At 40.3% G+C, this 26,555-nt stretch overlaps 1 protein-coding gene across 1 annotated transcript in view; it reads right to left on the bottom strand.

Moving 5' to 3' along the window:
* Positions 1-23,113, bottom strand: part of LRRC2 (leucine rich repeat containing 2) — a 62,138-nt gene extending 39,025 nt beyond the window's left edge. The window contains exons 1-3 of the mRNA XM_027879169.1: positions 23,046-23,113; positions 13,478-13,623; positions 2,947-3,157 (exon numbers count right to left, since the gene is read on the bottom strand). Of these exons, the coding sequence (XP_027734970.1) occupies positions 2,947-3,157; positions 13,478-13,602 (336 nt within the window). The 5' untranslated portion in view covers positions 13,603-13,623; positions 23,046-23,113. The remainder of the gene's footprint in view (positions 1-2,946; positions 3,158-13,477; positions 13,624-23,045) is intronic.
* Between the last annotated feature and the right edge of the window lie 3,442 nt (positions 23,114-26,555).

Below are 26,555 nucleotides of genomic sequence, written 5' to 3'. Positions count from 1 at the left end.
TCCTGGGTTTTTAATCCAGAAATCACTCACTATTCATCCTCTTCACAGAAATACATATATCTAAGGAGGCCTGTAATCACTAACATATCCATACACTTAAAACTGAAATGCTTACCAGGAAGCATTTAGGACTAATGATCATGAAATTATTACCTTTTTCCCCACACTATTTTGTTGCTCCTAAAGAGGTTTATCTTTCCTCAGGTATGTTAAAATAATTACATTACAAGTACAAGGAATAGTGGGTCTCCACATAATGGAAATACATTATCATTTCAATGACATTTGAGAAGAGGGGAAAAAATTGGCAAGAGGTCCCGAAGCAAGGAGCTCCTATTAGTAATTCAAAATATGCGATTTGCTCTGATTTTCTTCCTCGCAAATGTTCTCAGAAGGAGGTCTGATATTATTTTCAAACGTGCATTATCCAGATTATTTTGAAAATGTTTGTCTAAGCCATCCCAATCTCTTATCCTCAGAGATGAAGAGACCATGTTCTGCAGGTGCCAGCTCACCACGTGGCTGAAGCACTGCCAGAGGCACTGGGTGCATCCCTCAGCTCCTAGGTTTGTGGCTGGTCTCAATAACTTAAAAGGTCTTTTCCAGCCTAAACAATCCTATGATTCCATCGTGGAGTGTTTTATAAAACCCTCCTATAACCTTCTACTCAACAGTGCAGACCAGTGGGACGGATGCACTGCTATGCTGTGTGGATACGGAGTGTGAAGCAGCAGCTTCTTTCTAATATGTCTACTTTCTTTTTTACCAGCCTGGGCACTCTCACACTGAGACCCGTGGGAAGAATGTGCTAAAGCCACTTGCTTTGATCTTGAAAAATCCCCATGCTGGGGATTACTCCTCTGAGACTTAGCCTCATAGCATCCAGAAAAAGAACTGGTATGGCCCAGAAGCAAGCCCTGTTCTAAGAATTAAATCTGTAAGTTATTCCAGTAATCTGCTCAGATTTAGCTATCAGCTATCTAGAGGATACATTACTGCTTCGTTGATGAGAGGAAAGGGGAAACATAACAGAAATACTTATCAGCTGAAAGTGAGATAGAGGATTCAGCAGCTAGTCCCCAAAAGGGCAATTTACAGCACTGTGATGTTTGCTGCTGCCAGGGGTAAGTGGCCAGTCAACAGCAAACCCAGCTGTTCACGTACCCATAAATCTGCACAGGCAGTCCCAGCTCCGACTTCTGCCTGTCTCTGAGTGCTTAGTCATCCAAACTTTCAACTCATAGATGTGTTTGTGTGTGCAAAACACACCCAAAAAAAACTAAACCGCAGTTGACACCACAGCTCTCAGCTACGTAACATAAAGGCTTCTCTGAGAAAACTGTCCCAAGTCCAAGGATTTTTTTTTTTCACATGCAGATGGACAGCAGCGGTTTTACAATCTGAAAATTCATGTTGCCTAAATGCACTTTGTTGTGAGAAGGTAACAGGGGGAAAGAGTATCATGTCTGAGCCTGCTTTCAGTTTAGAAGCAGAAGCTGAGATTTTAAAAAGCAAAGTAAGTGGTATGATTCGTATACAGAAATAAATTTTACAAAATTTCTGCAATAAGGGAGTATGCACTTCTTTCAGAACTTTGTCAAGTGAATTTGCATAATTTTTAAATAACTTTGAAGGAGCGCTGATCTCTAAATAAAGCAGCTTTGATTTTTTCTGCAGACACCTGAGCTATGACACAGTGTGTTGTTGAAACCCACTTTAACTAGGCTAGAGCTGGACACTGAGGCATGATGGCTGTGTGGGATGGCCACACTGAGCCACATGATAAGGAGATATCAAAGCCCATGCTGGTTGGGAATGTGCTGCTCAAGGTGGCATAATGCACATAACAGTACACCGACTTCTCTTAAATGTGATTTTTCAGAATGTCGAGTTAAAACTAAATGCTCTGGAACATAGAAGAAAACACGCATGTTTGATTTTGCTTCCCAGTGTAAAGCCTTGTTTGTGTGGCAAAGCAAAATTTTAGTGGTTTGACAAAAGTGAATAAGCCCTCTGTCTCCTTTTTTCCTGTATTCGAGAAGTTCCAAGTATTTGATGTTTATCAGAAGGAAATTTAAGGCCACCCCCCCCCCCCAAAAAAAAAAAAAAAAGAAAACTGAAAAAGAAAACACCTTCATAGTCAAGATCAAATCTAGGATAAAGTTACTTTTCAGGTCAACCAAAAAGAAAAATTGTTCTACTAAAATATAACTATTTCATCAATTAACCTTTTAACTTACACTTTCTGTAATGAAAATTTCAAAGATGCATTTCAAAATTATAAACTACACAAAAGCCAAAATTATAATTTAACTTTATTGTTAATAAAGTAGTGTTTCTTCAAACTACATTTCAGTCAAAACTTTTACAACTCTAGAAAATCCCAGACCAATGTTAATCCACCATTTGCTCAATTTCAAGCCAGCACTAATTCGGAGCTTACTTGCAAACTGCTATTTTACATCAAACAAAACTGCAAGTAAAAAGTGTTGGGTTTTTTTTTCAGCAAGACCATTGTGGATTGGTGCCTGTATTAGTTTTGAATTGATCAGAGACTGAGAAAGTGTTATCACAGCATTAGAGCAAGAATACAGATCTCTGATCATCAGTAGACATCAACAAGCCAACAAAGCTGAACATTATTTTCATCTCTCTCCACCCACTGGGGAATTTCAGAGAAAGACGCCTTATTGGAATATGATTGCTCACACCAAAATTTTTGAGAGGGATAAATTACATGTATCAGTAGAGAACTTCAAATATACATATCTGAAAACTAAACCTCTAGTTCAGGCTGAGATAGGAAATGCTTTTGTCACTTCTAACACTGTGAAAAAGCATCAGCTTGATATGCATTGAGAGAAATAAAATGGGGAGAATTAAAAAACAGAGGGCTAAGCTACCCAAATCCTTTAACAACAGGAACATACTTTCCATTATATTTACCTTCCACTGCTCTCCAGAAAGCTGGAAAATAAACTTGTTTCTTTCCTTATTCACTTCATCTGACAAAGCATGCCTTTTCTGGAGCTGAGGATTCTTTCCAGAAGTGTCCAGGTTCTTCTCACTGATGTCTACAAAGCCATTTTTGAGGTATTTTGATTGAGGAATACCTTTCTTGCGGCACTCTAGTATCAAAGTCCATTCCTGTTTTATCCTGAAATAGTGCCAAAAAGGGTTTATGTGAATCAGCTGGAAAAAAATAGATAAGTCTTAAAGACTGATCTTCATTTCCATAAGTACTTCACAAAATATAATTAGTTATCTAAAATATTGACCATTAAAAAAAAAAAAAAAAGGCATATTCCTGGAGTCATGCAAAGTCTGTGTCGATATACATCTAGATTTCAAATGAGCAGGATTTCATTCACTGACTATAAAACAGTGACACCCAGAGAATAACAGAAGAGTGGAGACTGAGCATACTGCCATGAGAAAGAACATGCCCTTTGTTTTCATAGGATAGGAAATACATTCTCACAGAACTAGTTATATGCATAAACAAAATGAACTTGGTGACGTATGCAAAAATTCTACTGGGGAAAAAAAAAAAAAAAAAGTCTTTTGAGAAAGTAAAAAGTGCCTTTTTCCCTGCCCTTTTTTGTTCCAGCGTAACGATTTATTTTCATTTTTACACCAACACTGTCTTAGAAGGTAAAGGTCAATGTTATCACATGCCAACTAATTTCAGATTCAGTTTCAGTTTGACTTAAGCTTAACCTCCAAGGCAAACTTTTTTCTCATGTAACTGCAGGTGTAAAGTCAATTTTATATGATTAAGCATTGTCAAAAGCACATGATTTTAGTTAGGAGAGATTTACTTCAGCTTAGTCAACTAAAGAACAGGTTGATTAAGTGAAGCAAGCCTTCCTTACACCAAAGTAAGACTCTGCAGAGCCCCTTGTACAAGGGGCTGATCTCACATTTTGAATGCTAGATCCCTGTCGCACATGAGAGACTCATTTATGTGATATCCACCCTCTGGCAGAAATTCTAAGCTAAAGGATTGAACAAAACTGACAGCTGAAGAAGGACACAAAGCTCAGGACAAAGTGCCCTTAGAGAAGGTAAAAAATGTCACGTCCCAGGAAGAGAATCTCATGCTAGTTTGTAAAGTTCAAGTAGGAAGTAACAAAAATTGTTCACGTATTCCCAGATAATCATGGGATTTTTCATTACAGTGTTAAGATGTTAAAAAATGACACATGGAACAGAATCCCAGAATCATAGAATGGGTTGTAAAGGACCTTAATTATCTTCTAGTTCCAAACCCTGTGCCATGGGGAGGGTCAAAGCACCCCCTCAACCTGGCCTTGGACACTTGCAGGGTTGGGGCATCCACACTCTCCCTGGGCACTCTGTGCCAGGGCCTCACCTCCCTCACAGCGAAGAATTTCTTCCTCACATCTAATCTAAATCTGTTGTCTTCCAGTTTGAAGACATTCTCCCTTGTCCTACCACTACAGTTCCTGGCAAGGAGTCCCTCTCCAGCTTCCCTCTGGGCTGCCTCCAGGCGCTGGAAGGTTGCCATGAGGTCTCCACACAACCTTCTCTTCTCCAGGCTGAACAGCCAAGACTTTCTCAGCCTGTCTACGTAGGGAAGGTGCTCCAGTTCCCTTATCAATTTCATGGCCTTCTCTGGACTTGCTCCAGCCAGCCAGTTCCTTATCCAACAGGTGATCCACCCGTCGAATCCATGACCACTGTTTAGAGACAAGGTTGTTGTGCAGGGCAGTGTCAAACACCTTGCACATGTCCAGGGCAACTGCTTTGCCCCTGCCCACCAGGGCTGCAGCCCCACCACGAAAGGCCACCACGTTTTTTCAGGCCTGAAACCAAACTGCCTGGTTTTAAGTCACACACAAGAAATAAATCAGTCACAAACTCAGTCTCACAAAGTCTCCAAAACTTTTGTGGAAATACATAATTTTTGGACTCTCACAGCAAGGTGTGAGGTAGAAACTGCGGTGCAGAATACACTTACAGGAATATGATAGCATAGGTTACAAGTCATATTTGTTTCAGTGCTATAGAAATAAATCTTAAGAGATCAAAACTGCATGCCTAAATAGGGGAGATATTATTGAGACAGCTGTATACGCTGTGGCACTTACAGAAACCTCAGGGGACATTAGAGAGACTTGAAAACAGAGAGCAACAGCAGAGACACACACACAGCACAGGGATGTGTTGCAGGCACTTTGCACAGTTTTAGAAAATCCATATGACTGTTTCTCAGGGAAACGAGCCTGAGAGACCGCTGGAGGACAGTTTGAAGGAGCAACACACTACACATGGGACATCAGAGAACTGCAAAAAGCCCTTTCAGTAATAATGACTGCAATGGGCTCCCAAGTGACGTCTTTATAAGGAGAAAATACAGGAAAGCACCTTTGAGATATTTCAGAAGGTGAATTAACAGTGAAGTTGGTTAAAAGTGTAGCTCACTGGATAAAATGTTGTCAGACTACATGAGGGCAGCACAAATTCAAAGCACATTCTAATGAAGAGACAGTAAGGATATCTTTCTCCCCTCATTGCAAAAATACAAAAATATTTTTAAAAAAATGAAAAAGTGGTATTTTTCTTCAAACTAAGAAGTTACAAGGCAGTATAAGCTCTGATAAACACATAAAAACAAGTGAAGTTCCTTCCTGCAGGTACACGAACGACTGGGAAAAGGATTTGCAGCATATCAAAAGCAGGAAGCCTCTCAGAGAGATGATGGGAACAATAACTTATCATGGTATGAAAGGAGCAGTGAAGGAACAGTTAAAGAAGTTATTGAGAGCTGCAGAATTGGCTTCAGTTTTCATTAGAGAGATCAGGATGTACTTTATGTGTAGACGTCTGGAGAACTTTCTGGTATTTAAAGTGTCAGCAGAGAAGGTGTGGGAGTACTAAAAGATATATTTGAAATAAATCTCCCAGTTTCTCCCAGTGTCTACTGCTTCATGCCACAGCAAGCTGTGATATGAGTCAGGAAGAGAAAGGCTGGACAGGCAGAAAATATGTCCAGCAACATGTGGGGTTCAGAGAGTCCCCAGAGTGGGCAGAAGCTGCTGATACAGTCCAGGAAGATTCCACCACCTATGCACACCTCCAGATCTCTTCTGAAGCTACTTGATATGACAAAGACAAGGAAATAGGTTAGAGCAGACACAGCTTCTTAGCCCACACTGTGATACTTCAGCAAGCTGCAGACGATATTTCTAGTTACAGAGGGAGAGAGATACCCAAACACTGGATTGCACGAGGCAGCCCTAGCAAGGGTATCCCCTCCAGCTGCAGTTTACAAGGGTTCAGATGACAGAATTTTCCATATCAGCTGATATTTCCTCTATCTGCCGTCCATATCAGACATGAAAGTTCAAACACCTTTTTCAGACGCTTTGACACGTGAGCCAAATCAATTTTTAGTGTTGATCTTACCTATTCAACCTGCCATTTGAACCACAGAAACCACCAGCACAAAAAAGGGCAGATGTTGTAATTATCTGAGCTATTAAGAGGCAGCAACCTCAGGACCAAGGGACCAAAACCCTAGAATTCATTTTTTTTCCCCTAAAATATTCTAAATAATCTTAGTTTTACTTACCACCACTGTACTGCTGTTTCTCACATTCTCCTCCAGTCCTCCACATACAGCTTTTCTGTCCCTCTGTGAAGCTTTACTCTGCACTAGTATCCTCTCATTTCCATGGATTTCCTTCATTTTCTATCAATCAGAGCAATAAACATTTGATCCCAGTGCATAATTCAATGCACTGAAAAAACTTACACCCAAAATAGGTGTTTTTTTTTAATTTGTTGCTCTTCCTTCAATCACAAAAAAAAAATGACTGATTCATTCCTCACAGTATAAATTCTAAGAATGTTAGAAACTTTAAAAAAAAAAGAAAAAAAAAAGACAGAAGAGGTCAAAAAGTCTAACTCAGTAAGAAGTAAGGCACTGAGCTGCACTACTACACCTCAGAGCTGGCTCTGCCAGATAGGCTCCAGGAGCACTAAAGCAGAGGGCTCAGATCTAAAATTTTACTTTCTCACAACAAGGAATATAGAAAATGGCAAGAGAGGAGCTACATTAAAGCTGAAGGAATAAGCTGCCCTCTGACACTTTGCCAACAACATGTACCAAACACAAAACACAGGAGGTCATCGCCAGCCAAATGAAACGAAGTGCAAGCAACAAAAATGGCTGTTAAGCAAATCAGTCACTGAAATATTGACCTCAGAAGAAGGAGAGGCATTGAAAATTAAATCTGATAGGGAATTCAATATGGATGTTACACACAGGTACGGAAATCCTGTGTCAAACTCCTTCCTTAGTCCTCTGTTAAATTATGGCAACATGCTCTGTTAACCTTTCAAAGAGTGCAGGAATGCCCGCTTGCAGTCACCAGGCTAAGCACCACGTACAAGCACCTTTTGAACAGATGGAAAGTGAATTAATAACGGAGCAACAAAAGTGCATAAGTGCATTACACTACAAAGCTGTAACGTGCAGGTTCAGCTGAGATGAGACCAAAGGGATCTGTCCGGCTACAACGTTGTCATTCTGCTCTGTCATTGAAAAAAAAAAAAAAAAAATGAGGTGATGGTACTTCTTAAGGGATCTCTATAAAAATAAAGACCATTTCAAGTCTTTCTTTGGCGACAACCCTCAAATAGGACAGAATTTCTGCTGTGTTTGTCATATCTGAAGGCTATTGCATGAATCTTCAGGAACGACATCAGAAAGAAAAGGCTTCTAAAGCAGTGTGGCAAACAGACACAACAAATCTCCACAGAAATAAAATCATCTTTTAAATACTCTAGTACACTTTTAGAGAAATTAGATCTCTGGTCTTGACACTTTAAAGGCTCCTGATGCTGCAGAAACACACTTTCACATGTGACAAATGAGCTGGTTACAAAATCACAGCCCTCCTAAAGTTTATGTCTTTTTAACACTACTCAGCAATAAAATATTTTGGTCTTCCTCTAGGACTTGATCAAACAGTTTCAGTCAGATTAAAGAAACAACAGTCATTTTCAGTATTTAAAAAGCTGGAGTTAGTCAACTCTAATTTAAGTAGGAGTAGGAACACAGGAAAATATTTCTCCTGGACAAAAGATCCAAATGAGAACTAAAAGTTCCAACTCAGCAAACCACCCCAGTGTTTCCACTTCAATCATAAAAATAGTCCTAGTAATTTTTGAAAAGGCTGGTTGTATGCAACTTATGCTTGTCAAAAAAAAAAAAAAAAAAAAAAAAAAAAAAAAAAAAAAAAAAAAAAAAAAAAAAAAAAAAAAAAAAAAAAAAAAAAAAAAAAAAAAAAAAAAAAGAAAAAAAAAAAAAAGTTAAGTTTTATACCCATATATCTGTAACACAAAAGCACACCTGTCACCGAGGCAGACTGTATGTGGCATAGAGCAAATTTTACTTGGGCAAGTTATTTCCCAATACACTGTCTTTTTCCAGTAAGCTTTCAGGACCAAGCACTACAGATATGAAACGGGAACACCAGGGAAATAGAAGATTCGAGTATTTCCATTTTGGTTAGTGCTGAATTTCTCATCAGGTAATCATTCCCCAAGTGCTCTTTCACGACTGCAGCATACCTGCAGAAATGAGACTTCACAACATATAACCTTTCTATTATTATTATTATTATTTTTATACATATTACCTGTCAATAATAGGGCAGTTCCTTGCTTGACATTTTACTTCCTCCAACAAAAATTATGAATCTAATCAACCTGATGCAAAGAGTTACAACACAACAGATTCAGCGACTGGGCCCTTCAAAGGAACAACCAGCTTGGAAAACGAGAAGTGTGCATTGGTGAGGATTTCAGAGCCATTAAAGCAAACGAGGAGTAACTGGGTTTCTTTCAATTTCTGCACCTCCTGCAGTTACCCCCTTCCTCAGAGTCTGACTGGGAGGTCTTGAGGAAAAGCTGTGGCTCTCAGGCAGAGAAAGGAAGTTAGATGGCACTATTTACTCTAAATCTGGATGGAAGATTTGACCAGGACACTACTTGGTGCCACCAGTCTAGGGATCACTAGCCATGCAGGATCATTAAATAAACCCATGGAATTTTTATAAGAGCATTACAGTTAAACTGGAGCTCAGCCCAAAATGATACTCCTGGTGGATGAGTAACATTTGCTTCAAATTCGATTGAATTGATCTAATTTTGGTCCCACTGCCAGGCTTCTCCATGGGTTGTAAAGGGTTGTGGCAGGGTTTTTGTCTTACAACACACTTCTGTGCATTATTTTACCTGCAAAATCTGTATGCACAGGTGCCTAAAAACAACGTGTATATTAGTGCTGCATATCTAATCCCAACTTGTTGCCTACAATTTGTATTTGGGGCCAAGAGATTCCCAGCTTGAGTTTTAGACTTGCTGGGAAAAAAGTTTCAAATTGGGTAGGAGAATAAAGATAAACATCACAAGTAAAATCTTATTTCAGGTACAAACTGAAGTTTGGCAGGGAGATAAAGACAAATCTTTTTTACTAAATGAACATGTTACCTCTCAGGGAAAAAAAGTCACTGCCTGCCTGTAGAGCATAGTTCGATTTTTGTTTTTTGCTTTTTGCTTTCAACATTCAGAAAAATAATACATGCACATTTCAGTAGCCAGGCTTTGAGAGGAAGTTTTTGGAGAAGAGACACACTGGAAGAGGTAGCTGAACAAACTTTTATCTTTGCTGCATGTTTGTTAGTGGACAGAAGAGGCTGTGCCATTTCACAGCGAAGATTTAGATAGCTAATCTCGGCAAACAGCTCTGGCATTTCCTCGCTTGAATGCTTAATTTGTTAGCCTTCAGTTTTATCTTACCTGCTTTCACACAGAAGACAAACATGTCACAATCCTTACCCCCAAAAAAAAAAAAATTCTAACTATAAACTTTCACTCTCACTCCCTTAAAAAAAAAAAATGTAGAAAGGAAAACTCATTAAGGAAAATCATCATACCACATCAAGTTAACGTGACAACGTTGAGTATTTCAGAGTACAATATAAGACTGTTCCCTTCTACCAGAATCTAGAAGATTAAATATAAAACACTGTGATAAAACACAAACTTCCCTCAGTAATGTGCACTTCCATAAACACGTAGATAACCTCAGTACAGTGCACATTTTTTGTAACAGTTTGTGTTTCATATCCCAGTTTGTGTTTCATCCATAGAATGAGCTTCTTCTGGTGGATCAAGAACATGAAACAAAAAGAAATTAAACCTGCACAACACTATTCTATTTTTTTTTTCTTTTATATCCAGTTGCTGGTTTGTGTGTGTTCTTTACATTGCCATACTTCCACGGTCCCACAAAAGCAAAGAGGAAACAGAGGACTGAATTAATTCCATACAAAATTGTCTGATGCCAGTGCCCCAGAAGGCCAGATATGAACCTCTCACAACATTCTCAGTTGCTGGTTCTCCAGAATCAGCTTTCACTAGACAGTTGCTTAAACCTCTGCTCTAAACCTGTAAATTCCCAAAATCTTTACAAGAGCTCACTGTTAATGCAAACAGAGTTTAAGCTTTTTTATTCATTTGCGAGATTTTTCTCTTAAGAAAATCTCCTGTCAAAAAAAGTATCTTACATGTGACTGTTTACTGATTCTGCATGACCCAAACTGCCTTGCCCCAAGGCAAGCAGAGCTCCCTGGAGGTTAACTGGGAGTTTGTCCTCGAATAATGCATGTTACATTGCACTACAAATTATTAGGTCACTTTACACAGCAGCACGGCCATAAAGGACCTGTGGAATCTCAAGGGCATTGTTAGCAAATTGGAACTTCTTTCAGAAAAAAAGTCGTTTAAAAAAAAGAAAGAGAAGGAAAACTAAGCAGCCACAGAAGGCCAGATTCCAAACTCATCTGTTACATGAGTGTATTTGCAGAGAAAGTCTATTAACTTCAGCCCTACTTAGGAATTCACTCTGGCTGCTGGCAAAGGCAGATATCTAGAATCTTAAATGCTAGAATGCAGTCCTCATCTGGGGCAACTAGATGCCTTCTTTGAATGTCTTTTTGGAGTTATCATTTTGGATAAAAATCCTTTACAAAATACTTTCTTACTCTGGCACAGTGTGTACAAACATTGATTTCAGCGTGCCCACCTGACAATAGTAGAATTTTAATCTCTGAGTGTTATACCAGAATTTAGTCACACGCAGAACTCGATAAAATAATTAAATGTATTTCTACAGGGAAAGATTATTTCTATTAGGCATTTAATCTTAATTAAAATTTTATCTATGCTTTCAAGATAACAGCAAGCAAAGCCTTGTCATATTTTTGGCCCAACATCTGAGAGCACTGGAAAGCACCTAAGAAATAACTTGTGATCTGACATTTGGGACCTAAATACCAGTGGTCACTGCACACCTTGGGGAAAAAAAAAAAAAAAAAAAAAAAAAAAGAGGATTTTCTTTTAACTGAATTTAGCACTTTATCACTAATATCCACGTTACTTTGCCCATTATTCTGCCAGCTTTGTCACTTCTATGAGGCCTTGATCATGAGAATGAATGTGGACTTTGCCATTCATTACAGGGGATGAAATACGGATCATTCATGCTTGGAAGACAAAACCTAATGTATTTCCTCCTTTTTTCCAGGAGCTTTAGAAGTAGAACTAACTGGACAGCAACCTGAGAGCGTGAAGACTCTCAGAGCTCAGTATGCAAACCGCAATTTGAAGGTAGAAGACAAAGATCCTTCCTGAATGCTGCAAGTGCACTTGAGCCCTTCTACTTCTGTGCATTATATCTCAAGTTCCCCATCCCCAGTTGACACAGTAAGATATCAAAATGACTTTGGACCCCATTAGCAGAAAAGATCAGAGCAGGTGGTCAAGCTCCCTTCTTTCAGATGGAAGACAAATAACCACAGGCAGAAAAGGCAGGAGAATGTGTTGTTTTCATGGAAAAGACAAGTCACAGTAAGAAATTAGTCTTTGCCTATGCTACTGACTAAAACCATGGGAGCTCAAATTAACTACCTCAGAGCATATGAGGTTGCCCTCTTTCCCTCTTACATGAGAAGTTGCCCATTCCTGGATCCTGATTTGCTTTTTTACCAGAAAGATAACTCAGAAGTTATCTTCTGCACCACAGACAACTAAAACCAAAAAAAAAAAAAAAAAAAAGGTGTGGAAGGGGATGCTGACATGTTGTCCACAGTGAAACAGAAATAAGGTTTGATCAAACTTCATCCCAAATCCTTTCAACTGTCTTTTCCACCACAAGGGAAACAGCAAGCATCCATCTCTCAGTTGTCATGGTTTAACTCCAGATGGTACCTAAGGCCCACACAGACACTCCCTAGCCCCCTGGTGGGATGGGGAAAAGAATTGGGTGGGGAAAAATGTAAAAGTTTATTGAGATAAGAACAATTTAATAACAGAAACAAAGTAAAGTATAATAATATTATAACATTAATGTCAATAATAATAATGAAGAGGAGAGAGAGAGAAATAAAGCCCAAGAGAAACAAGTGATGCTCAGTGCAACTGTGCAAAACCTGTTGAACAGCTCCCAAACCATCCCCGAGAAACAGTCAGTCACTTCCAGCCAACTCCACCAGTTTATATAATGAGCACAATGTTCTATAGTACGGAGTATCCTGCTTGGGTCAGTTGTCCTGGCTGTGCTCCCTGACAGCTCTTTGTGCTGCTCCTCACTGGCAGAGAATAAGACACTGGAAAGTCCTTGACAGAGCATGAGCACTACTTAGCAACAAGCAAAACATCATTGTGCTATCAACATTGTTCTCATACTAAATCCAAAACACAGCACTCTTCTTGGAGAGAGAAAAATGAGTCAAAAGTTTCCAACGTTCCCAGCACAGTATAATATTTAACAGTGTCTTATGAGAAGCAAAATATTTCTTAAGGAAATTATGAATTAAATATAATAAAAGGAATGAAAATGTTAGTGGACATAAGCATTATAATCAAAGACATCTTTAATACCTAAAAAAAAAAAAAAACTAACAATTCCTTTATTCTTTTCTTTATCTCCTATTCAGAAGCAATTGAATGTGCCCATTAATTTAATTCCTTTTGTTTCTCCTGTCAACTCAACAAAAAGATTTCAAGCATTTCCTAGTACTGAAACTTATGGGCATGTTTTCATGAATTCCATAATTAATAAGCCATACCTTTATACAGCAGATAAGAAACAGAAAGGCACAAAATGCGTTATTTTTCTCTTCAGTTTAAGTCACCTAAACAATAAAACACATGATTAGTAAATCACAATCCACACAGACAAGAGCAGGGACTTGAAGAAATACAAGCACAGTTTGTGCTGCAATTCCCTTACAATCATCTGAGGAAAGGAGGTGAGAAATCACTGAAACTGAACCCAAAAAGCAAAATCTTAAACATGGAGCAATGCTTAGTATATGGCAGTGTTAGTGGATAATACGAACAAATTCAGTTAAAATGAACAGCACAAAAGTTGGCTTACTTCTCCAATGCACTTTTTTCTAATCTTTCTTTCTCCTTCCTCTGACGTTCTTTGTTCTTCTTAACTCGAGTTTCCCACAGTCCTCTTATGACAGAAAAGTCAAATATTATCACCTGATGCCCCATACTGTCGACATTAAGCTTCTCCTGCAAGGACAAAGCCGACACGTCAGGAAAAAAAATAATGACAAAAACAAGGAACTAAACCATCACCTTTCATTAAAATTGTCTGGGGAGAAGAGCTGAAGGCATAAGGATGCTTACGCCTTCATAAGCACCATTATGTTATACTTCATAACATAGTATGCTTTCCATCTCACTCAATTTGTCTAGGGGTTTTGTGCTGGCAGTAATCAGTGTAGCTTACAATCAACTTCTACATAAAATCTACACGGTAAATTTTTTGTTTTCTTTACACTTTTTCCTTTCCAAGATAAAGACAGAGATGCAAAGGAATACTGCCTTGATTAAGTAACACTGATGAAAACAGCTTTAAAGACTTTGCATTTTTAACAATTTCTGTAGTATTAAAATGGGAGCTCATAGAGAATTTATTGATTTTGAATCACGCAAATTCATCTTGAGCTCCTGTGTATTCTGTCATGCCTCCCAGTCTACTGCCTATGCCTTTCCAGGGGGAGAGTGGGGAGTGATCAGGCAGCACATTGGTTTTCAGTGGGAACACCAAACCGTGGGATACAATTCCTAAACCACGACACACATACAGGAGAACATTCCAACAGTCCAAGACTTGGTGTCAGTATATCAGGTCCTGTGCAGTTAAGAACTGAGCTGAACTGGACCCTGGTTCACCAAGCTTTCTCTAAAACTGGGAAGAGTATTGAGGTGAAATTTGGCTGTGCAGGGGTGGGGTGAGAAGGGTCAAGGCGAAGCTGGAACTGAACCTGTCGAGGGATGCAAAGAATAACGAGAATGTATCTACACATATGTCAGCCAGAAAAGGAAGGTCAGAGAAGGTGTAGCCCCTCTGAAAAACAATGCTGGAAAACTGATAACAATGGAAGAGGAGAAGGCTGAGGTGCCCAACAGCTTCTATGACTCAGTCTTTGATGGCAGCCTCTCATCCCACAGGTCTAGAGCAGATGGACAGCAGGATGTGGACTGGAGGAGCAAAGGCCCTGCCCTGCAAATGAACAAAGATCAGGTGCCTCTGGACAGCACTGCATCACTGGGGCAGGGCAACCACGGAGGGGCATGGACAAGCTTGAGAACTGGGCCCATGGGAATCTCCTGCTGTTTTAACAGGCTGAGTGCCCACCAGTCAGGGCAACTCCTGGTGCAGGCTGGAGGATGAACAGGTAGAGAGCAGCCCTGCCAAGAACGACTTGGGGGTGCTGGTGGATGGATGAGAGGCTGGGCATGACCAGCAGTGTGCACCTGCAGCCCCTGAGGTCAAACATAGGCTGGGCTGCATCAGGTCCAGGGAGGGGGTTCTGTCCCTCCCTCAGGAGACCCCCGGCAGTGCTGTGCCCAGCTCTGGGGTCCTCAGCACAGGAAGGACATAGACCTGCTGGAGTGAGTCCAGAGCAGGGTCACAAAGATAACTAGAGTGATGAAACACCTCTCCTGTGAAAAAAAAGCTGAGACAACTGGGATTGTTCAGCCTGGGAAAGGGAAGGCTTCAGGATGACCTAAGCGTGGTCCTCCAGTACCTGTAGGCAGCCTGCAGGAAATATGGAGAGATTATTTAAAAGAACGTGTAATGACAGGACAGATTGTCCAGAGAGGCTGTGGATGCCCCATCCCTGGCAGTGTTCAAGGCCAATTTGAGTGGAGCTCTGAGCAGCCTGGTCTGCTGGAAGGTGACCCTACTCATAGCAGGAGAGTTGGAACCAGGTGATCTTTAAGGTCACTTCCAACCCAAGCCCTTCTATAATTCCATGTGTAAAACACAGCATGACTTACAACATGGTGTTCCTTACTAAACTGTAGCACTGTCTCAGTACCAACAAAGGAAACAAATCACCTGCTAAATCCCTAATGCAAGCACACATACAAATCTTGATAAAGGACATAAGGCTTTACGTTTTTTTTCTTGGAGCCACTGGTGAGGGTGCTATCATCACAATATACTGGCTTTCATGAAATGCAGCTAGATTACCTAGAGAGAAGAATCACTTACTTAAACTTTGTGTGACGTTTTATTACAGAACACATTTATTATACCACTTCTAAGCTAATTAAAAAAATAAAGAAAGGAAGGAGGAAAACCCTGCTGTACTTTCTACTGATCAGTTAAAGAGCAATCTGTCCCTTCCTTTCCTTGGTGTTTTCAAGCTCGTATCTATATCTTTTTCACTTTATTGTGATCATTTTTCCAAAGCCCATCATTCTTCAGCTGGGGCTATTTATTACCTGTCCTTCTGTTATAATACTGAGGAGGAATGGGAAATTATTATTATCCCCTTTCCATTTTTTCACTTGTAGCTTTGTATAAATGTCCTTTTCTCTTTCATCCTCTTTCACCTGTACATCTCTCTGTAATAACATGTAACACATAAAGAATAATTTCCTCTGAGCCAGCAAAACACCTCCCTGTCCTCTGCAGGATGCACAACATGGACACATAAGGACTATGCATAGGTAACCCCACAGGAAAGTTTCTTACCTATTTGCCTTATTAGTTATCTCAGTAAAAAAGTCTCTTACAAACACCCACAGGTACTGGCACAGAGACTGGTCAGAGACCAGCATCTTTCTATTTACATATCTTTCTGTATCTTAGGATGGTTATATAAAATGTTGCCCCTGCTGCTCACAGAGCTGCTCCCGTTGCTTATCTTTGCAAGCACAAAGAATGGGGCAAAAAATAGTTCCCAACCTATCTGGAACCAGCTGCTGACAACAGCCAAGCCAAAACCCCATTAAAGCAGTGTAAATGCAACAGTGACCTTATTCTCTGCTGAAAGGGTTGTCTGTAATCAGCCGATCCTTCCAAAACATACTCACCAATAATTTACAGGAACTGTTTACCACATAAAATAAAACATTCACCTCTGCTTACCAGAGAAAGAAACCCAGTGACAAGGCCTTCCCCCCTCGCAGTAACTGCAGCCACTCTGTGAGGTCTGATTCATTTTAACAGACCGGTTCACAGCAGTGGGTTTTGGGAGAAGGACTATTACAGGAGCTGATTTGTTGCCAGACAGTGGAGTTGCAGCTGGACACTTGACCTCCACTGAAACTAGGTGGCCTTAATCAACACAGAGTCTGAGGAGACTGTGAAAGTGCCCTTTTTCCTTGACTTTTTCCAAACCTCCCTGTCTCACAGGTTAAGTCATCTGTTCTTTATTGAGACACTGATTTATTAGACACTCAGGTTGGAAAAGTTCATATGGCTTTTATCCACATATTGCTCTAGGCTGCAGTGCATCGGGGGTGGGGGGGGGGGGTGTCTCTTCAATGGTAAAATGAGCAGAGAAACTTGGGTGGGAGGTGAGAGATGTCCATCATAACTCCTCAGGACTAATCTCTCCAGAAGGAGCAAATCCACAAATCCTGATCAGACTACAGAGTGACAAGGCTTTAGAAATATTCATCAGGACAAACACAAAATACTTTTTGCTATCTACAACTCTGGAAAGGTCACCTAACAATCTTCACAGAGCTGTTGCTTTACCCTATATCCTTGCATAAAAAATGGCATGAAGTACCAAGTATGATGGCAGAGCATGCATTTGCCAAAGCTCAGACACTACCATTCTCCTGATGATGAGATGCTGCCCAGAAAAGAGAGCCTGGCAAACTGGCCAAAATAGACTACTCTGATCCTAAGTGCAGGTTCTTCAGGGCACCTATTCATGCATGGTAAGAACTTGTGACAGAATAAGCAATTACTAATAATGATGTCCATTTCTAGAAATACATAGGGATGTACGTGTTCAACATTACACACAGTGGTTGCTTTAATCTATTATTGTTGTAGTTATTGTTATTGTTATTGTTATTATTGTTGTTGTCGTGGTTACAGGTTGGAAGTTTGGAATTTGGGTAGAGAAATGTCTCATTATATACTTCTTTCTCACTTCTTCCTTTCAACTGGAATAACGTGGTTATAACATTATCAGTCTTTTTGAGTTATTAGTGAGATAGATCACAAAAGCAAGGCTATTCAGTAATGTATTCAACTTAGGTACAGTGTTTTCCTGGGGAAAAGGGATTCAGAAACCTAAAAAGAAGGCAAAAGCATCACTTACAAGAGAAACTGCTGTGGAGAAACTAGTTCTCTGTGTTTGTCTATGAAAGCAAACAATCTTATCCCTAGCCATTTGCACCTCCCAAGAAATAACCTACAAGGCCTTAACCAATTTCCTTAAAAGGCAACATACTGGACAGTCAAACTAATCTTATCTTCTCAGTTATGATTAGCTCAGAAACAAAGCTGGCCATTCAGGATACTTTTTTTTTTTTTTTTAAATTATTGCAATATTTTCCCTTTATAAGCAGCTGTGCATTACATTTAAGGAAATATTTCATAGCAATACATAATTCAAATAATTAATTTAAAATTTTAAAAACTGGTTTTTTTTAATAAGTATTTCATTATTTGGCAGTGTGATAAGTCAGTTTGTAACCAGAGGAACTTTTACTGGTGGCAGAGGAAAGACATTTTCTTTTTTTACACTCTTTCCATTCTTCATGTTTGTTTTTTTTTTAAGAAGAGGGAGAAAAAAGAAATCTCTTTGAACGCCATGGCCTTTTCAACATCTTCCCTTCCTCAGCTAGGAGGCTGTGTCATTTACCACTTTGTCCAGTTTTCATGAAGAAGGAGCTCATAGGAACCTTTATAACTACAATTTTCCCTCTCTACATTCTGAACCAAAAACTGATCTTTCTCTAGCCTGGGGTGGCACTTTCAGTCCAAGATGCTACAACCAACAAGATTTTCACAGTTTCAGCCTTCCAGAATTCTGTGCCTTCACTGGAACACCTCACAACCCTGCAACTCTCTCAGACTTGTCCCACTGCAGGCCCCATCTCAACACTGAGAACCTTTTTCTTACCAAGTGGGTCTAATTTCTGGTTTTAGAAAGAATAAAACACCTTTCCTAAACAGTCTTGCAGAAACTGTATTCGTTTAACTGGATGTATAAACAGGCCTATTAAAATCAAACACAGCCCTCACATGCATAAGGATTATGACACTGAAACATTTGGAGGATTAAGTGGCAAAACCCCCAAAACCTTAGTGATGATACTCATCATATGTTTTATTTAAATGATATAACATTAATGCTAAGTGTTATTGCTAGTAAAAGCATCTGCCAAAGTATCTGCATGGATTATTTTTATATTATCATTTATTTTAACATCTATTTTATTTTATCATATAAATTCACCTGAAGGTATGCAGACTGTTCTCTAGCATCTCCTCCAGACTTTCTTTTTTAAATGCTACTAGTACTCAGGAGCCCTATAACCAGAATCTTTTCAGAAAGGTGTTGAAAATATTCAGAATGGAAAAGAAGATATACGCCTTGTAATAATGTCTATAACCTTTGTTTATTTTTCATCATTGTTTTTCATGTTGTTGCTACAAATACCTGCATGCTTCAGACGCATCTGAGATATATCAATGTGTAGATGCACTGAGGACCATACTAGAGAATGAGGAAAAAAAAAAAGATGTCCTCTTTGGGCAGAAAAGTAGCAGAGCACAGGAGAAGGTTCTCATTCCTGGATGTGATGACGGCGTGGCCTGCCAGGATTAACTCAGCCAGCTCTTCTACAGCCTCTCCCTGTTTACCAACATTATCTGTCTTGTCTGCAGCCAGTCATAAACCAAAATTACACTGGCTTTATGATACCACACCCTGACCTCCTCTGAACACAGGTGTTAATGCTGGCCAGCTTTGTGCACAGTGCGTTCTGCAGAACGAGGCCTCCGTCTTCTCTTGAGCCTGGAAAGACTCCAGCATAGCTTTGCTGCTACAAATGCAGCCAATATTGGTCTGTGCTAACAGCCCCCCTGATTTCATACAGTGCCTGGTTGCCCTCAATAACAGCACTGTGTGTACTTCCCGTTGCTGTTTTACATGAGTCACTAAATTATTAATGGTTTGGTTTCTTCGATTTGCTTAACAGCCTGGTTCATTTGGGCCCTTTTTTTCTTTCAGATAATCACTGTGGGAGATCTGCTGCAGTCTAATGAATATTACTGGCAGGATTACATAGGGGGAAATGTGAGTGAAATATTTCCTACCAATCCCGCAAATAATTTCCTAGGAAATAAGCTCACTCACACTGTGGTTCAGAATGATCAAGTCATTCATCTCGCAAGTCTTTAAATAATTCAGGGGAAACCAGACATTTGGATAGCAACTGAACACATTTTTTCTGTTATCAGGAAAAGATTAAATTACAGAAACACGCTGTGACCGAAAGAGCAATAGAGATTGTGACAGTGTTCATCATATACGAGTATATTGTGCTAACTGTGCACAGCTTGTAAGTGAGGTAGAGCTTCCCTGGGCCACTTGGGGAGTAGGAGAGGCCTGCAAAGTGGGAAGCTGCTCTTCCCTGCCTAGTCTTGCTGCTGGTAACAGCCTCTTACTGTTCTACACCAGCAGGGAATTATACTCCCCGCTAATTTGGATGGTTTATCTGTCACTAAGCCTGCCAAATGTGCAGATTTGACAGCCAGGGATCCAAGACAGATTGTGCCTCAGATCTCATATGCAAGCAGGCATGTGATGGCTGGGTCCTGGGGAACACGGGGCAGCGCAAGGGATGACAGTGGGAGTCTCCCAAAGGCCTGGGTCCACAGAGATCCAACTGCTGGGGCTACACCACGGAATAAATAGAAGAAGAAAGGGACAAGCTGCTCCAGGGCTGGGGAAAGCAGTCCCGACACCTGGACGCAAGCCCAGATGTTTGGGGAGTTTGAAATGTTCTCTTCTGCTCTCTCAAGAGCACAGTCTCATCCAGCTGGCTCCTGGATAAACAAACACAGGCACACAGTGACACTTCCAAGCTATTAATTAGCCCAACTTTCACTGAAAGTAATTTCAGAAATTAGTGTCTTTGCATATCATGGAGCTTAATCTTGAATGCTCTGGTGAATCAAGATCTTTTTTAGTTTTCTGACTTAAGAGGAATTTAAGACCAGAACCTGATACTAACCTCTGCCATACACAAATAAATAACATTTGCATAGTTTACACAACACAAATAAGAGCAAGTATGTCTTTTCTTGACATACTCCTTATGCTTCAGGTAGAAATAACTATGAACACCATAAAATTAAAAAGAGATAGGCAAAGGCTAAGCTTGGTTTCCACACATTTTTATGTGCATATTTCTCTCTGTCCAGTGCTGCAGCACAATGTTTTACTGACAGTTTTCATTAATCAATTCCTATTCCGGATATAAATTAACCAGTCTCACAAACAAGATTCCTCTTTAGCACTGCAGTCTTCACATTTTGATTTTTTTAGGCAATTTTTCACAGGGCTATTCATTAATTAGGTCTTTAATTATGGATTAATTAGCAGCTGAATTACAATATTCCTCATACTTCCTCAACTCTTGTAGCAGTAATATGTTTGCCATCAAGCATGATAGATGTTACATATGCAAGGGGATTTATTACAGCTGTATTCCCCTAGTACTTCAGTGAGCTACTAATTATTCTTCCACTGACAGTAAAGGTAATGAAACGCTGGACTGATATCTGTGACATAAATGCATTCTCCTTTTTTTTTTTTTTTTTTTCACTGGGTACTGCTGAGAGAGAGGTCTAATTCTCTGAAGAATGAGAAGAAAATTATGTATTTGAAATGGGCATGTATTTTAAGGTTGTTTCTTGTCAAAGGGAAAACAGTAAGCTCGAAAGTGTATTATTTATTTCTTAAGGTGCTGGATGCATGAGCGTAGCTGTCGTCAGCAGGTCCAAACAATTGTCTTAGGTAGTGTACAGCAGGGTCCTGGGACATGCAGACCACGTGCTAAGAACTGATTAGAGAGACTCCACTTGACCACTCCTACACAGACCCGCGGCAAATCAATTTGCTCTCATTGCCACCGAACAAAACGTGAAGACTTCCACACACAATTAGATTATATTAATTGAGCATAACACTACGCTTTCAGGTTTCTCAAACCTGTTCATGCCCTCCAGTTTTTTAACACAATGTCTCACTGACTTTTCTTATTTGTCTTAAGGATGCTGAGCCATCCCCAGAAAGCAAGGCTACTACTGCTATTACCTTTTGTGTCCCTGCAGAGGGTCCAGTCTCTGGCCTTATCCATGTGGATGACAGCATCAAAATTTTAGGCTCCCTGTCCTAGTTGTGACTAATTGAAGACCATCAAAAATTTGACCATTTCCTTCAGCTCCCAGGGGCAACTTTCCATATATTAATTTAAAAATCCAACTGTGTTATCTGCCTTTGGTGCAGAAGGAGAGCAAAACCTAAGTCTGACCTATAGCAGTCCTATTTGCAGTGTTAGACACAAGATCATTAATTGTATATAGAGTAAAATGCTCACAGCCAGTTCCCAAGCTGTTAAAGTCTGTGATTTAAGAAGATACGGTAGTTAATTCAGATAAACAAGAGACAGTGCTGCTTTCAGCTACTCCAGCAGCCAAAATATTTTAGCTCAAATGGTCCAAACTCCACCACAAAGTCACGAGGTGGCAGCTGTATTTTATCAGCTCTCTCCTCTCACCACATCTGTGTCTTTATTCTTTCCTGCAAGACCTTCTCCTGCCTAAGGATAGGAGACACAGGTGGCATGGATGGACAGATGAATATCCTCCTTTGGAATAAGTCTCCACCTTCAATTTCTGCCTTGGAAGAGCAAAGTGAATAAAACTCTCTTATAGGATCTACCTCTGGTCAATAAACATTATCATCCACCCCTGATCCTCGAAATGGTGCTCAGTTAACTACTGTTGAGAGGAAGAGCAATGGTCAGCTCTTTTTATCCTACAGAAAGCAACATGTCAGTGAGAGCACATAAATACATATGGCAGCAACAACAACAACAACAATAATGACAACATTTGACTTTAAATGATAGGCTTTGTTCACAAAAGATTTAGCAGGCTATATCTCCTATGCCAGTCAGATTAGCTGTAAGGAGCCTACAGAAACTGGAGTTCTATTGCTCCCTTTAAATTCCACCATAAATTCTGACAGACAGCCAAGACAAATGACCAGCATCTCCAGCTATTTTTTTTATTGAAAATCATTCTCACACCAGCATATGTCCTTGAGAAGTAATAGCAAGGGTTTATTACACTGAGTCACAGAGTGAGTCTTGAAAGCTTTCCTAAATTATAAAGTTTGGATTTGTCACAAGCTTAAAACTACTTAGAGGAACTATGCATGGGGTGAATCTTAGTCTCTTTAAAGGTATCCACCAAACATACTACCCTGGACTAAACGCTCCACGTTCCAGTAATTTTTCCCACGTACATTAGCACGCAAAAATCCACAGCTCAGAAAGCAGCAACAAAGGCATGATAGCTACTTGTCCTGCCATTTTCCACCCTGACCCCACACGTCTGAAGAAACGCAGCAATCAGCAAAACCGTCTCTTACCTACTACCAAGGAACAGGAGCGTCCAGAGCTCCTGAGTGTGCTCTGTGGTTGTTCAATTTGGGACACTGAGGTTGTTTATAGCAGCAGCACAGCTCATGGCCAGCCAGACCTGCTTGAACCCACCAGCGTGACTGGCCTTCCAGATGCACTAATATGCTATATTTGTAAGGTGATAACATGATCTGTGGTCTTGCAGCAGAGGCACGGGCAGGATAAAGTGTCTGCACTGCATGACTCGACACAGGATGAGGAACAGCAGTACCAGGGCAGCATCCCATTTGCTCCAAGGAAAGTGTGACAGAGCTAATGTTCCTCATACTTGCGTATTTTCTTTGGAGAAGGGAAAAGGAGAATAAGGAAAGAAGTACATATACAGAGTGCATTCCTCGGGTACAGACTACTTCTTTATTCCCATGTCCATACAATTCCGAGGTAAATATACATGCAGGCAATCCCCACGCAGTTGCCATGAGTGACTGACCCACTGCAAATTCTGCTTTTCCGCTGTTGTTGGACCCGCAGGGCAGGGCTGAGGCAGCCAGAATCCATCCCTGCTGCACAACTGGCATTGCCAGGGGCTGGGTGGCTGAAGGAGGATCCTGAGCCATGGGCAGATGGGAGGTCCCAGGGGGAAGGAGTGCAGTGGAGAAGATGCAGACATGGGCAGAGAGGCCCAAGAGTGCCCTCATGGCCCTCCCTGACAGTTCAGCACAAAGGGTTGTAGTTCTCTGGTTGTGCCTTTGATGAAATAAGCCCATTCATTTATTATTAGAAAATCTTAGTCAGAAAATAACTGATTTACACCTAACCAGAGAAAGAACTAAAGTGTTTTTAATGAAGAGTTTGGGTCTGATGTTTTCAAAATCGCTTTTGATTAAATTTCCTTTAAAGTTCAGCTTTCCAAAGAAAATATTATTTAATTTTCTGAATTTAAAAAAAAAAAAACCTGGCATTTTTCAAAATTTCTGTTTATTTTTCATCACTGCAAGTAATAATAACCATTAATTACTCCAACTGGGTTTGGCTGAAACTTCAGATACCAGTTTTACACTGCTGCATCTTCAGTGCCCTTGCTGAAATCATATTATATTGGTACCAACAGAATTGGAAAATCCTTCAGTCATCTTATTCTTCTCAAACACCAGTGATAAAAAAGGATCATCACATCCAGGTTACCTAACACATTTTTATCTCCTGATCCAACTACCCACAAATTTGCATATTTTTGCCAAAAAGCTGTCTGGGTTTCCTGCAGCAGTGAGCCTTATCAGACTTCACCTGCAAGAGCTGACAAAGCGATCAGTGATGGAGACAACACTTTGGAGCAGGGAAAGAGTGTTCAAAAGCACGGTCCATATTTCTGCTTTCTGACACACTGCCTGGGGAAACTTGCTCCTACATGTTTGTTCGGAACACAACAGCACGAAATAATACTTAACTAGCAATTATATTAAGATACATGGGATCTCCATCTCACTTTTTCAGGATCCACTATTGTTCTTTAAACACTGAAATACTGAGATGTGTTTCAATAACAGAAAGCTGACCTTGCAGTTAATTCCCTGCCCCTAGCCAAGGACTCAGAGATGCCCTATCCCACAAACTACAGTGGTAGCCTGTCCATGTGAAGGAGAGATTTGGGAGATGTTTGCTGGGAAGGGAATGAGAAAAAAAAAAAAAGGATCAGTTGGTGAAATAGGCACCACTTAATGAAAGCAAAAAAATAAAAGGCTGTCCTATTAAGGAGAAGGCACTAAGGGTGGGGAAAAAAACTGAGGAAAGACATGAAAGATTTAGAAGAGGTATAAAAAGTGACTGAAAACATGGGAAGAGAGAGAGAAAAATAGAATATATAATATTGTTTACTTGTGGATCTCAGTGTACTTGACTCCAAAAAAAAAACTAAGGAGAAGGAAAATTGTAATTATGAAAAATTAATACCTAAGTGTGTCTCCAAAAATCAGCTTAAATCAAAGAGTATCTTGCATCTATGGTCTCGCAAATCCAGTCGAAGCTCATTTCATTCCTGGAGCTAACAGGGGGGCTGCTATACCAGCGAATAGCAGGAAAATCCGTGGTAGGATAGTACCACAAGCAAGGGAGCAGTAGACAGCACACTGCTCAGGCCAGTGGACAGGCAGAAGGCTTGTTTGCAAACAGCCAAGCCCATTGGCTGCAGATCCAGCACTGGAATCCCTGACATCCCATCCTTGGGAACAGCCTGCAGAAATGCCCAAGCTGTCAGAGTGCAGCCAGATGCTCCAGGAGGCAGCAGCTGCACTGCTTCCAGTGATGAGGTCCCCCTGCAAGCAAAGCCTCCAGCAGGAAGCAGGGTACTCACCCAGCCCTGCTCTTTCCACTCCGCCAGGATAAATGATAAACCCACAACTCAGATTATCCAACAGGGGTCAGTGAGAGTTGACTACTAACAAACAAAGCAAAGGATATTACCTTTTGCCACTTGTGCTTTAGCTGGAGCACATCTTCTCTAATTAAACAATCTCTTCTGGTGTTCCATTTTATTAAAAACTCCCAAAGTAAAAGCAACAAAGATACTAGCACCACAATCTACCATATAAAGGATTGCCTCAGATAACCAATTGCAGTAGATATGTTTGTTTTTCTGGTCTATCTTCACTGTTTATTCTACTGGAGATAATAATATGCAAATAAATTGAGTAGAAGACTCTGGACATTCAAGCCAGTGCCTGGGTAACACAAGCTGCTGCCAAGACCTAGCACGGGTAGAAGTGGGAAGGGCATTTCATGTAGACAGGGCACCTTCACACCAATACTTCAGACCTAAAAGACAAGAGAAGTGGCTCTAGCACAGCTGTCATCAAAACACCTACTAGAAGGACACACATGACAATTAACAGCTTTTTAGGGAAGCATTTCCTATAAAGACACAACAAAGCAAAATCTATGCCAGGGCTTACACAAAGTCAGGCTGAAGGAGGATAGAACTTTCTAGATTAATTTACCGTGTACTGAACTAAACTGTTCAGCAAAAACAAAACGTGTTTGCTTTCTGCTTTGTTTTCACATTATCCCATGGCCTTCATGGCCTTGAGTTGTCAGAGCTATAGAATAGCTGTAATAATACTGCAGAATCCATAAGTCACACTGGAAATCACTTCAGCAGGTCAGATTCTTGTATCTGTGACATTTCAGTCTTAAAGGGTCAGTCCTTTCTGCTGCAATCTAGGTATGTATGCACCAGAGAAAGATCCAATTTATAGCTCATGACAGAGCTACAGCCCAGAGATGACTGCTGTGAAATGTGCCTGGAGCATTAGTTTGATGGGCAAAGTCTCAGGCAAGGTTCATAATTCTGGGCTCTGAGTCACACTGTTTTGCTGTCCTACCTGTGCTGGGAGGTCTTTCATGCAGACTTCACCCTGCCAGCACACAGGTGCTTCAGCTTATGGTTCATCTTGTATTTTTGGGTTGAGGTTCCACAGCTCTGCTGAAAACAAGTCCTTCTGCTGCTGCTGTTTACAGACTTC

This window comes from Empidonax traillii, unplaced genomic scaffold (assembly GCF_003031625.1).
Source record: "Empidonax traillii isolate 1590-97213 ecotype Southwest subspecies unplaced genomic scaffold, ASM303162v1 scaffold51:size1492887, whole genome shotgun sequence".
Taxonomy (NCBI): Eukaryota; Metazoa; Chordata; class Aves; order Passeriformes; family Tyrannidae; genus Empidonax; species Empidonax traillii.
The sequence above is the reverse complement of the archived record's forward strand: the minus strand, read 5'-3'. Positions and strand labels throughout refer to the sequence as shown.